Source organism: Moschus berezovskii, chromosome 20 (genome assembly GCF_049115385.1).
Source record: "Moschus berezovskii isolate FMDL1 chromosome 20, NW_MosBer_1.0, whole genome shotgun sequence".
In the NCBI taxonomy this organism is placed as follows: domain Eukaryota; kingdom Metazoa; phylum Chordata; class Mammalia; order Artiodactyla; family Moschidae; genus Moschus; species Moschus berezovskii.
The window spans coordinates 73,977,658-73,990,437 of record NC_142479.1 but is presented as its reverse complement, the minus strand read 5'-3'; the positions used below and the strand labels follow the sequence as shown (position 1 = coordinate 73,990,437).

The 12,780-nt window shown below is 57.3% G+C and overlaps 1 protein-coding gene across 2 annotated transcripts in view; it reads right to left on the bottom strand.

Moving 5' to 3' along the window:
- Positions 1 to 1,341: 1,341 nt before the first annotated feature.
- PRKCA (protein kinase C alpha) overlaps positions 1,342 to 12,780 on the bottom strand; it is a 316,402-nt gene continuing 304,963 nt past the window's right edge. The window contains exons 17-18 of one of the 2 annotated variants that reach the window (XM_055408778.2): positions 9,809 to 9,856; positions 1,342 to 7,320 (exon numbers count right to left, since the gene is read on the bottom strand). In XM_055408778.2, the coding sequence (XP_055264753.1) occupies positions 7,156 to 7,320; positions 9,809 to 9,856 (213 nt within the window). In that variant the 3' untranslated portion in view covers positions 1,342 to 7,155. The remainder of the gene's footprint in view (positions 7,321 to 9,808; positions 9,857 to 12,780) is intronic. The other variant, XM_055408779.2, reaches the window with a different exon arrangement.

Below are 12,780 nucleotides of genomic sequence, written 5' to 3'. Positions count from 1 at the left end.
CAGCCAGCCTGAGAGCTTTCCCAGAACAAGGCTCTCAGCATTGGCAGCGCTGCCATCTGGGCTGGGTTTGCCCTCGCTATGGGTGCCCTGCGGGTTGCAGGGTGTTGACAGTGTCTCTGGTCTTTGGCCCCTGCCTACTGGACGCCCGTGCACTTGTCTCCAGACACGACGACCACAACTGTCTCAAGACATTGCCCAAGGCCCGCTGGGGACAAAGTCGCCACCGTGGGGAGTTGCAGCGGGCCCAGCAGGACTTGCTGACAAGCTGGACGCAGGCAGACAGGGCTGGAGGCAGGCCACAGGCGGCACGGAACCTGCCCGTGCCCAGGAGGGGCAGGAGTGGGGGGCGGGGACCACAGGTGCCCCTCGAGCGGGACGACCTGCCGAGCTGACCGGGTGATGTGTGCTGGCCCGCCAGAGGCCGACCTGTGTCAGGGAGGTCGTAGGTCGTGGGCACCGGGTGTGGGGGGCAGGGGGACAGGCTTCCAGGGCAGCGGGGCTTCCATCTCGAAGTTAATGATGGTGAACCGTCTGGCCTTAGGGTCGCCTGTGGTCTGGCCTTGGGGTCGCCCTGCGCTCTGGCCTTGGGGTCACCCTGCGCTCTGGCCTTGGGGTCGCCTGTAGTCTGGCCTTGGGGTCGCCTGTGGTCTGGCCTTCGGGTCGCCCTGCGCTCTGGCCTTGGGGTCGCCTGTGGTCTGGCCTTGGGGTCACTCTGCGCTCTGGCCTTGGGGTCGCCTGTGGTCTGGCCTTGGGGTCACCCCGCGCTCTGGCCTTGGGGTCGCCTGTGGTCTGGCCTTGGGGTCACCCCACGCTCTGGCCTTGGGGTCACCCCGCGCTCTGGCCTTGGGGTTGCCTGTGGTCTGGCCTTGGGGTCGCCTGTGGTCTGGCCTTGGGGTCACCCCGCGCTCTGGCCTTGGGGTCACCTGTGGTCTGGCCTTGGGGTCGCCTGTGGTCTGGCCTTGGGGTCACCCCGCGCTCTGGCCTTGGGGTCGCCTGTGGTCTGGCCTTGGGATCGCCTGTGGTCTGGCCTTGGGGTCACCCTGCGCTCTGGCCTTGGGGTCGCCTGTGGTCTGGCCTTGGGGTCACCCCGCGCTCTGGCCTTGGGGTCGCCTGTGGTCTGGCCTTGGGGTCACCCCGCGCTCTGGCCTTGGGGTTGCCTGTGGTCTGGCCTTGGGGTCGCCTGTGGTCTGGCCTTGGGGTCACCCTGCGCTCTGGCCTTGGGGTCACCTGTGGTCTGGCCTTGGGGTCACCCCGCGCTCTGGCCTTGGGGTCGCCCCGTGACCATAAGGAAGAACGCCTGCGCCGCCGCTGAGGCTGCATACGAGACCAAGGACACAAAGAGATGGTTATCGTCTTTATTCGGACACACGGCCTCCAAACTACAGTTAACGTGTCTAACAGAGCGTATCATGCAAACAGAGATCAGAGGGGACGGTGTTAGAGCAGCGCGGCAGTTTGCACACCCGTCTCGCCCACGATAAGCCACACGTGACCAGGAAGCTGAACGGCCTCCACACGTCATCAGTAGGTGCTTATACAGAAGGGAAACCGCACCCGCCAACCCTGCCTCCTCCACACAGATTTGGGGTCTGATTGACACAGGATAGTTGTCAATTAATGATTTAAACCTGGCGTGTCCTTCAACCCCCCCCCCCCACAACAGAGCAAATGCAATGATTTCAAACGTTTCTGATCATCTATAAAAGATATCCTGAAAGACTCTAACAGGGGAGATACGAGGTGAAATTTTAGACTCAGAAGAATCACAGCCTTCATGGATGATTTTGAATAGTCCCCTCAAGACAAGAATCACATTTTTCCAGGGAGACTATCAACAAAAGTCCACCACCAGTCACAGGAATAACAACTCCTGGAGTTGAGCCGAGGACACAAGGACACAGTTGTTTAATCAGAAAACGCGATGCCACCTTTTGTCTTATTTTAGAAAAAAAGGTTCTTAGAAAGTAGACTTGGTACTGTTTTCTGACAAACAGGGGTTTTTCTGAGCAGACAGGGTTCCTGTCTGCTCACAGGCGAGGTGACACTGATGGGCACGTTTGCCGCGTTTCTCTGGACGTTGGAGCAGTTCTGCGCTGCCTTCTTGGGGAGACCCCAAGAACTGCACAAGTTCTTACAGTGCATCACGGAACTTTTCCCAAGTAAGTGAGACCTGGGGATCCTGGGGATGGAAAAGTGCGGAGGAAACACCCCCCTCCCAGGCCAAAAGGTGGCTGCAGAGCCTTGAGGAGCAAGAAGAGGGGCCCCAGGGACCCCCCCCCCCCCAACCCTGGAGCTATATCTGTACAGAGAACAGGAAAGCTTCTTTCTTGTGGTCCAGAGTTTTCAGATTTTAGACAGTGGTCCCCACCGTCTATTAAAAACATCAAGGACGTCATTCTTCCAACATGTCCCATCTGGACTTCCAGTCACTGTGAGGGGGCCACCTGCAGTGGGAGTGCAGGTCCGGGGTGCTCCAGGTAACCCACCCCAGCTGAGTCCTCCTATAGGCTCCTAGTGATTGGAATCTTATGAAATCATTGGAATCTTATGAAATCTTATGAACTCATTTTAAAATAAAATGAGTTTTATTTTAAAAACTCATTTTAAAGGAAGAATTCAGTTATTAAAGTTCTCTATAAAAAAGTACAAATAGCCCAGTATATTCAGATGTTCTGTTGGAATTAACAAATTAATTTTTTCCATAAGGTTTCAAAAAGTCTTTGGAGCCTGTGGGCCATAGTGCGGGTTATCATAAGGCTGTTTGATGACTGAGTTGGACACACACAATTATTAACTATCAGCTGATCACACAGATTAGAGGCACTGGGGTCCTAATCTCAGTTTTTAACCCTCCTGAGGGCCCCCGACATTACAGGATTAACAGAATTGTGGCCGCACTGTTTCTCCATGGCTGTCTTCCCCAACATGTGACTCAGGTGACTTTTCTAACAGCAGACACAGCATTGCTAGATGGCTGCCTCCGCCCAAACGGGAAACGATAGGAACGTTGACAGTCACTATATTTCATAAAGTATAACCCAAGTAACTCAAGGAAAAGATTTTAAAAGACATCTCCCAGCACTCCCTGTTAGATTCCAGTGTGGTGACTACCAGCCAGGGGGCCCTTTCTCCCCTGTTCCAGGGAGTCACTTCCAGTTCCCTGCCTGCTGCCAGGGCCATGAGGATGTCTCGGGCGCCTGGTAGGGGAACAGACACGGCTGTGCATGTTGGACTTCGAGAAGCAGGAGACGGTGGGCCAGGCGCAGGAGAAAGAGGTGACTGCACAAGATGGCAGTGAGAAGGTGCCTGCCACAGGGTGCTTCCGTTCTGGGGCTTTAAAACCGCACGACTCGCACTCTGCCTTTCTGCAGCTCTGAGAAAACACCCCCAGCCACACACTCAGACTTCTGCTCGGTGCCCTCGGCATGGAGGGTGCCTGCGGAGTCCAGCGATTTTGCCCTGTCTGCACACGCCCGCCCCGGCCTGCAGGAAGCCACCGGGAAAGTGGGTGTCCGCCCACCTGCAGGACAGTCGGGTCCCACCCAGAGCTGGGAGCCCCTTCACCGGGCGGGGCGCTCAGGGGCCGGGGCCCTTGGCCTTCGGGGACGTCCTCGGGGCAGGAGCAGCAAACTTGCTGTCGAGCCTCTGGGAACAGCTACGCCCTCCCAGGGGCCCTCACCCCTCCCGGCTTCCTCCTGCTGCGGGAGCCCGGCAGTCCTGCACCCGAGCCCACCCTGGCCTGGGCCTCTTGGCCCCCTCCCACGACCTCTCCCGGCTCAGGGCGCAGCAGGGCGGCCCGACCCCTCCGTCCTGCCGAGCACCGCCGCGCAGACCGTGCTCATCCGCCTGCGCGAATCGCATCCACCTGGGTCCTCGCGGTCTTCCATCCGACCTTCTCAGACCTCTTCACCCCCTGATTTTCTCCCAAATTCCTGATAAGAAAGCCTAACGCACCTCCGAGGACACAGCAGGCAATGACCCTGCAGGACCATGAGCTCAGCCACGGGGGCGGCAGAGCAGACGCGACGACAAGCGCTGCCGCCGGGCCGGGGCTCCCGCGGCCTCCCGGAACCTCTGCGCAGTCCAGGTGCTTCCCCAGACCAGGCCCCTGCGGGTTGGAACGAGACGCCGAGGGGCCGCCCCTCGCCAGGCCCGCTAACTCGCAGGGCCGTCCTGCCAAGCGGCGCCTCCGGCGGGAAGGGGACTGGACGTTCTGAACGGCCTCTGGAGCCACGGGGTCTGGCGGCACCCAGCTCGTCTGGATTCCCCGGGGTCCTGCTGCTGCTGGGCCCACAGACCCAGTCCTTCCCGGGTCTCTCGGGGGCCTGACCCCTCAAGGCCTCCTCCTTGGCCTTTATTTTATGGGACCCCCACGAACGGGGGTGAATCCACAGAACTTTGGTTCAATCCACTCTGCTAACCGTCACCTACATGGCGTGTGCTTTCAACAGAACTATAGTGGGATGCTCAGATTCTTAAAAAGCATCAGCGTTGATCTAAATTCAGGACACAGAAACACACGGACACGCCCCACCATGGTGACCCTCCAGTGATGTGATCTTTCCCAGTTTCCCCCAATCTGTCCTCAAGCCTGTAGCTACTCATGCAGTGCTGGCCCCACATGGGGGTTTCCACACGTTCAGAAAGGCTGAGCCCAGCTGGGATGCGGGGCAAGGTTCCGGAGATAGAGGAACAACTCGGAAGCCTGTCAGCTGCGAGAGGGACAGAGCGACTTCCCCGGCTCAGCACCTGCTGGGGAGCACGCGGTCCGAGCCCCAGAGCGCCACCCTGGACTGCCCTCCCCTCGCCGAGCGCCTGCCTGGGGACCCGTCCTGGGGTCGCTCTACTCCAGGGCTGGGTGACCGGCCCTGTTTCTTGGGTTCTCTCTATACCTGGGTCCCTTTCCATCAGACCAAACGAGGTGTGGGGGAGGACAGGGCAGACTCGCACAGACCCCTGGGAGGGCCCACAGCCCAGCAACGGTGGCCGAAGAAGCTACTCTTTGCTGGTCTAACCTCTTTCCTACCCCACTGCTTCCTCCAATCACAAGTTCTCAGGACGGGTGAGGCCTCCCGTCTCTGAAGGCCCCTCAGGGGTCTCAGCTTATGCTGAGTATCAGGAAGAGCCAGAGCGTAAAAATGAGAAGACGCTTCACTGGGAGACACTTTGGGGAACAACGGGGAACAGAACACCCTGTAGGGACTAACAACCATGTCCATCGAAAGGCTCTTCCTGCTGCTGGCGGCCTGCTCCCCCCAGACCCTCCTTGTGATGCTGTCTCACAGGCGTGCTCCTCCCAAGACTCGGAGAGAGTGCCTGGCCTCCTGATAGCGTCTGCGGACCGCTCGGGCCTGGCCGTGCCCCGCGGCAGAGCTGCGGAGTGGACGGCGGGTTGTGCCAGGGCTGGCATGCTCCCTGGGAGTCCATGCACCCAGGCGGGGCGTCACTAGCAGCAGCAAGGCTGCAGGAGGGAACAGAATGGGTGAACCAAGTCAGGCCTGGGGCCATGACGACACCACAGCAGCACCCGTGGCCTGGGTCCCCTGGGGTCAGACGGTCCCCGCAGCCCCAGGAAGAGTGACACAGGACCAGGGCACAGATGGTGCTCGGAGGCCAAGGGCGGGGGGGGGGTCCTCACCTTAACATTATCTCCCAGACAAAACTTCTGTTTGCAGGTAGAATTAAATATTTATACATATATATGCCTTATTGATCATGTAAAGTAGCCATTCACTTTCAAAATTAGATCTACTGCAATAAAAAATTAATAAAGCCGCTCTAGTGCCAAGGCAGGGTACACACAGAGCGGGGGTGCGGAAGAGGAAGCTTTGCAGGGGGAAGGAAGCTAAAACTTAATCATAAAAGCAAGTTAGAAACAAGAGCCTTCACAAATATAGCACAGTTGTGTCTTATAAAATTATTATAATACTCTCTTTATACTTGATACGATTATATCAATAATATAGATTCACTTGTTATTAAGGTTTTTTATAAACATGCAAAGTTCATTGCATGATGCATTTGCAAAACGTATTAAAATCCTTCCAGCAATAAAGCTGCTTTGAACTGATATGCATCCAGGTTTCCTGACTCTACAGTGCCAGGCGTGTCATTTGATACGACACACCGGGGGACCGACACTGTACTGCTGTTCCTGTCAGAGATGGGGATGGGGGACTGGGTCCTAGGGCTGCGGCTGGAGCCACACTGGGTGAGCTGACTGTACATCGTACTCTCATGGACACCGCAACCCGTTCAATAAATAAGTACAAAAGGGGTGAGGTGCACACTTCCACGTCCCAGGCAGCAGGCAGTGAAACAGCAGTGTGTGGACGGGCTTGGCGAACGACACTGTGCGTAGTGGCATGATGGCTGATGGCACCCTGGATCCAGAGTCATCTCCCGGAGATTATGAGTGTCTCTCACACACACACGCACGCACACAGACACACACACAGGTCTGTCCTTGATCTGATTTCTTGTGCTCATTTAGCGGATTCCTTAGATTTGGCCTCTTAAAAAGAAATGCAAGTAGCAAGACAGTTATCAGCCAAGTCGGGTACAAGATGACAGACGCCCCCAACACCCATCTGGGGTTCTCTTCCCCTTTTTCTAAACCAGTGACCACGGTCCTGGAACCATGAGCGGGATACAACCATCAGCACCTGGGAGCAGGGAGCTTGCAAACGGCACTAGACTTCTCGCAGCCTCTTGGGTTCCGGGGACAGCGTCCGTGAGGCCGAGGACGCAAGCGGCGGGTTTTCTGAAACCACCCAACCCCTGAATCCTGCCTCGCTGGTGCTCTGGGACCCCCATTCTTTTTTCCGGCCCCCTAGGCTGTGTGGGTTCATTTGAACATCTCTGATCGGGAAATCCGGATGGTGAAAATCAACAGAGGGTTTGGGAAACACATCAAACTGTACCAAAAAAAACAAAAACAAAAACGGGGCCAGAGTCTGTTTGCGTTCCAGGAAGGGTCACCCCCCGCCAGATGTCACCTCTGTGTAAAGTGGATGACGGCCCTAACCCCGCTGAGATGCTGCAGCCGGGCGCGCGGGGACAGCCACCCTACAGTTCTCAGGCCTCGCCGGGACAGCGGGGGCCGAGGCCTCAAACTCTAGGGTGGGCCGCGTCCCCCGGCGGGGGCGCGGAGGCTCACACCGCGCTCTGCAGGATGGGGTGCACGAACTGCGGGTTGACGTACGAGAAGCCTTCGAAATCAGACTGGTCGATGTTAGCGATGACCAGCTGGTCCGGCGGCGTCAGGACGGGCTGCCCCCGCGTGAAGAACTTGTCGAAGTTCTCTGCTCCTTTGCCGCACTGCGGAGGGAAGAGAAAGGAGAGGTCGGTAGGGGTTCCGCCACCGACCCCGGGGGCAGCTCTCCGCGGGGCGGGCCGAGGCCTCAGGCCGGTCAGGCGGGAAGAGCCCTGGAGGGTTTGCGGCCGCGCGACTGGAGAGCCTGAGCCGGGCGCCGCGATCGCTCGCGAGGCCACTCGCCGGTGAATCGGCCAACAGTTGCCAGGAGACGGCCCGGCTCGGCGAAGGCCCGGGTCGCCTGTGTTCCGCCCACACTCCGCCCGCCCTTCGCCCTTCGGAGCCAGGAGGACGCGCATCGCACGCTCAGGGCCACGGGTCGCTCTGCCAGCTGGCAGGCCGGGACGTGGGGGAACGCGCACAGTCGCCCCTGACCTGAGAGGCTGGGGGCCTGTCCCACGTTTGGGTCTTTGCAGCTGTATTTGTAACAAAGTACAAGTTGTGTTGTTCGTGTCTTCCATCTGGGAGGTTCTGAAAACTTCAGCCCCTAAATTCATCTTCAGCCAGGAAGGGATCAGCATGGAGGCAAGACTGGCCTGGTCCTTCCCGGGCTCAGGGGATGGGGGTACTTCTGCCAACCATCAGACAGGCGGCCATGGAGCTCACTGCCTGCGGTTCCGGTCGGAGGGCGTGCGTGCTGGTGTCCCCAGAGGCAGAGCTGCCGGAGGGGGTCTGAGAAACACAGCAGCATAGGCAGCACTGCTTGGGAGCCTGACCCCCAAATAAGAGGCAGGGGTGTCCTGCTCACATTCCAGTTACCAGAGGGGCAGCAGGTTGGGGTCTGGGATCTCAGGGCGACTCTAAGGCAGAGTGCTGAGGGTGCCCTGGTGACGGGAGTGACCATCTCCTCCTCCTCCAGTGGGGACCGCAGGGTGGCACGAAGCGGTCCTGAGTCCGCGGAGCTCCCGTACCTCTCACAGGGCACAGCTGGGTTGTGGGGACATCCCACACTCCACATTCCCAGGGAGTGCAGAGCGCCTTCGGAGTGAAGGCCAGCAGACGCCGACCCCCACATGCAGGGCCCATGCCAGACCATTCAGAGTCCAGGCTCTTTAAGGAAGAAAGGATGGGAATTTTCTTCCCGAGACTCAATCAGGCACCACACTTGATTCATCAGGAAAACCAACCAACAGCAACCAACCTCCAGATACTCTGGGGCCCCCACGACTGGTTGGGACAAAGATGCTGTGTGGGTGCAGCAGTCAGGAGGTGGCCCCAGCCTGGCTTGTGTGCTGGACGGCCCTCTGGGCAGTCCCGAGACCAGACTGCCTCTGTGTCTGCAGCAGTGTGTCTGACACCCCGGGAAGGTGGGGGTTCAGGGGTGAAGCGCCCAGTGGCGGCTTTGGGCAGTACACCCACCACCCCCCCGAGAAGATGGGGAGCGAACACCCGCTTCCCGCAGCTGCTCAGAGGAGCAGCTGGGGGACCCTGAGCCGGAGATCAGGTCTGATGCAGACCCAAGACGCCCCACGCATGCGGGCACCCAGCCAGGACCAAGCAGGCAGTTAACTCGTGAAGGATGAATGAACTATTAATATTCTGCCTCCCGCCCGCTCTGGATGGAGCACTGCCCACTTAGTTCACTGGACGTTCCTGTGTCCTTCACCCCAACCCCCGCTCTGGATCGAACTGCCCGCCTGGTTCTCTGGACTCTCCTGTCCATTTGGTAAAATCATTGACAAGTGAAATGAATCAGGGCGGTCAGGCTGGCAGGAGTGCAGCAACGTCGGAGGGGGTCGCAGGGGCCTGGGACTCACGCTCCCTTCCTGGAGCCCACGGAGCTGACAGCCTCTGCATCTGTGCGCAGGGCCGTGGGGGAGAGACGGCGCCTGCTCCTCGGACACGCAGCTGGGACCCCGGCCTGCGAGGGGCCAGTGACAACGCACAGCACACACGCTGGTCTCAAGCCTGCCCTTCACACCTGAGTGTCCTGGTGACAGAGAGCTTAGACCCACGGGCGCCGGCATGGGAGTTAGGGTGAGTGTGAGTACCTCCAACGCTGGTTACAGAGCAGAACACCAAACCCGACTCGGCACAGCGGGAAGCGCGTGCAACGAAGCTGGAGGAAAGGTGGACAGCACAGCGAGGGAAGGACGCTCCCTGCGGACCGGGCCATCTGCCGCGGACCAGACGTGGCAGCGTCGTCTCGGGGGGCTGTGCCCGCATCCCACGTCCTGGCCTGGGGAGCCGAGCTGCACGGTGGTCCCAGCAGAGGGGGCGGGGGCACATCGCCCGCAGTGGGGCTCAGCTCCCTGACTCTCCATTTAGTTAAGGAACTGGCGGAAGAAACGAGTGGGTGCCTCCTGGGAGGTCCCATCCATACCAGAGAACCATCTGGCAAGGGGCTGGGATGCTGGGGCATCTGCTTCCTCAGACCAGCATGCGGAGGGCGGGGGCTCCGTGCACGGCCCAGGCAAGCGGAAGCACACGCCAGGATTAGGCAGTGCGGTTAGTTTGTTCATCGCATCACCCAAGGTTCCAAGAGGTGCTCACCGAAGGCCTGGATGCCCACTGAAGCCAGTGCATTTTGGTGTAGAAAGTCTGTAGGGGAGATCGGACAGAGGAGGGTTTGGAAGACAGTCGGTGCCTGTGCAGAGGAGCCACAGGGTCACGCGAGCCTCATGGGGCGCCCCTGCGGTGGGCCTCCGTGTGAAGGCTCACACACACACGCAGCCTTCTGGAAGCTTAGAGAAGCGAGTGAGCAGCGGGCGTGGTCCGTGGGAAGGGTGGTCTTGACCGTTCACCTTACCCTGTGGCTTGACTGCCTCTCTCCCCACAGAGTGTGTATTTTCATGACGATTCCAAAAAATGGACTGGGGTCTCTTTCACCCCCTGCCAGTGTTCCCTGGAGATGGGCCCTGAGTCCCTGACAAAATTAAACATAACTCCTCTCACCTGCCCACAGAGCAGGGAAGGCCACTCCTGGTCAGGAGGTGGCTGATTTATGGGTGACTTTGCCCATAAACGGGGCTTCCCTGGTGGGTCAGATGGTAAAGAATCTGCCTGCAATGTAGGAGACACGGGTTCAGTCCCTGGGTCAGGAAGATCCCCTGGAGAAGGAAATGGCAACCCACTCCAGTTTTCTTACCTGGAGAATCCCATGGACAGAGGAGCCTCGCGGGCTACATTCCATGAGGTTGCAAAGAGTTGGACATGACGAAGCAACTAACACTTGAACACTGCCGGTAAACAGACACATTGAAGGGGTGGGTTCCTGCAGTGTGAGGGCCTGTGTGTCTGAGGGCAGAGGTTCCAACTTATCATGGCCTGTATTCTCTGGCATAAAAACACACATGCCTCCTGGTCTTTCTTTACAGCATTCGAGGCTGCTTCTCCAAGGAGGGCTGTTGTCCTGAGCAGCATCGTGGGGACCTTCCTCCAGACCACGGACGGGTCACTCCATGGCCAGTGACTGCGGGTCTGCACTCTCCCCATTGCCTCCATCTCCCCATCCCGCCCGACAGCTCCCTGGGCCTTGCAAGAGAGCTGCTGATTCATGTCGATAATTATTTTAAAAGCCTCACTTCTTCACATTTCTCTTGTGAGCAGAACAGCGTTTGGGAGCATAATTACCAAGGAATAGAAAGACTTCTTGCCTCCAATTAACCAAGGAGAAGATGCCATTCTGGGTGGGTTCCAGGCTTAAATCAACATCAGCACATCACCTATGGAAGATTCCAGTCCCCCAACGCTGGTTAGTGTCCCTATGCTGTCGGCGACACTCCCAGAGCCTTGAGCATCTTGATTTTAATTAGCATCATTGCAGCTGGGTCCACGGAAAGGCCGCGAGAAGGAACGACCTGCCACTGGGCAGGGCTGATGAGACGCGGCCCAAGGCTCTCTTGGCACCGAGCACTGATTCAACCTCTCTAGTCCTCCTCCTCCTTCTACCTGGAGGGCGGTTGCTGCTCCGTGTAAGCACCTTATTAGAGCAAAGGACTAAGCACTGTGAGATGCCCTTGAAAGTGAAAGTGTAGTCACTCAGGCGTGTCCGACTCTTTGCAACCCGCATGGACTGTGGCCCACCAAGCTCCTCTGTCCATGGGATTCTCCAGGCAAGAACACTGGAGTGGGTTGCGATGCCCTCCTTCAGGGGATCTTCCCAACCCAGGAATTGAACCTGGTTCTCCTGCACTGCAGGCGGATTCTTATCGTCTGTGCCACCGGTGAAGTCTGAGAAGCCCTTAGTTCTAGGAAAGACACATGGAATAATGTAGATGTGAGCCTGTGGCTTTCTCTCAAGTGACTCAGAAAAGAAAATACATGTATGTGCGTGCTCAGCTCCCTGCCATCACAGAGACGTAGAGGAAGACAGACACGGGGGAGTGCGCTTGGGGGTCTAGGGAAAGGGGACTCAGCAATCTCTGCAGCTCTTCTGTAAGTCTGAAGTTATGATTATTTCAAAATAAATAAATATTAGAACACTGCACCAGCTTGGATCATACAACCATCATCAGACTACCTAAACAAACTGAGGACCCGGTGAGGCGAATCTGACTGTATGTCTTACCACAGTCCAGATGAAAGTTCTTTTCTGTTTTCCGTCTCCTTTAGATAAAATAATAGTAGTGATTTCTCAAGAAAGGCCACCTGATACAGACAGCCCTGTTTCTAAGGTTCTCTGCTCCCCTGTCAATCCTGGGTGTACTTCTCAGCGTTCACTTTGTAGATTAATTTCTAGTCACCATTTCGGTGCAGTGGATGCTTCTGGCTGACCCATGAACTAACTATTCTGCTCCTTGGTGCTGGCGGATAGGATTCATGAAGAGAAGCACCAATTAACTCTCCAATTAGGATATTCACATCAACTGTTATTTCTCGCAGGCAGGCTGAACAGAGATGTGAACGCTGTTCTCGGGCTTTTTAGTCACACGAGTAATTATTGTTCAGTCATTCAGTCTTGTCTTGACTCTCTGTGACCCCACGGACCGCAGCACAACAGGCTTCCCTGTCCTTCACCATCTCCCGGAGCTTGCTCAAACAGGTCCATTGAGTCGGTGAAGCCATCCAACCATGAATAATAAATCAAGATAAAAGCCTACAAAATGCAAAGTGACACTGGATCAGAGTCTCAGGGCTCACACGTGCTTTTGAGGGCAGCTGCAGGGATGAGGACTCGGGCTTTTCATGTTTTCAGGAAAAACAAACAGAAAGTACTTTCCTTCTCCAGGGAGTTCTCTGGGTGCTGGCCAGGCAGGTGGCTGCGCCGTCCTCTCCTGATACCTCCTTGTTTGTGGGTGTCACCGGGATGCAGCCCAGGCCCTCTCGTTTCTCATCAGTAACCGGACACGAGGCCTTTCAGGGGCAGTGTCCTCCTTAAACTCAAAATAGGGGCCTTCTTACATGAGGTGTTTGGGACACAGCCTCTTTCGATGACTCAGCTCTGTCTTTCAAATCATCCGGCAATGCTGAGGTTCCTGCTTTGTTGTGTTTCCTTGAAGAGAAAACTGAAACCAGCCTGTTTT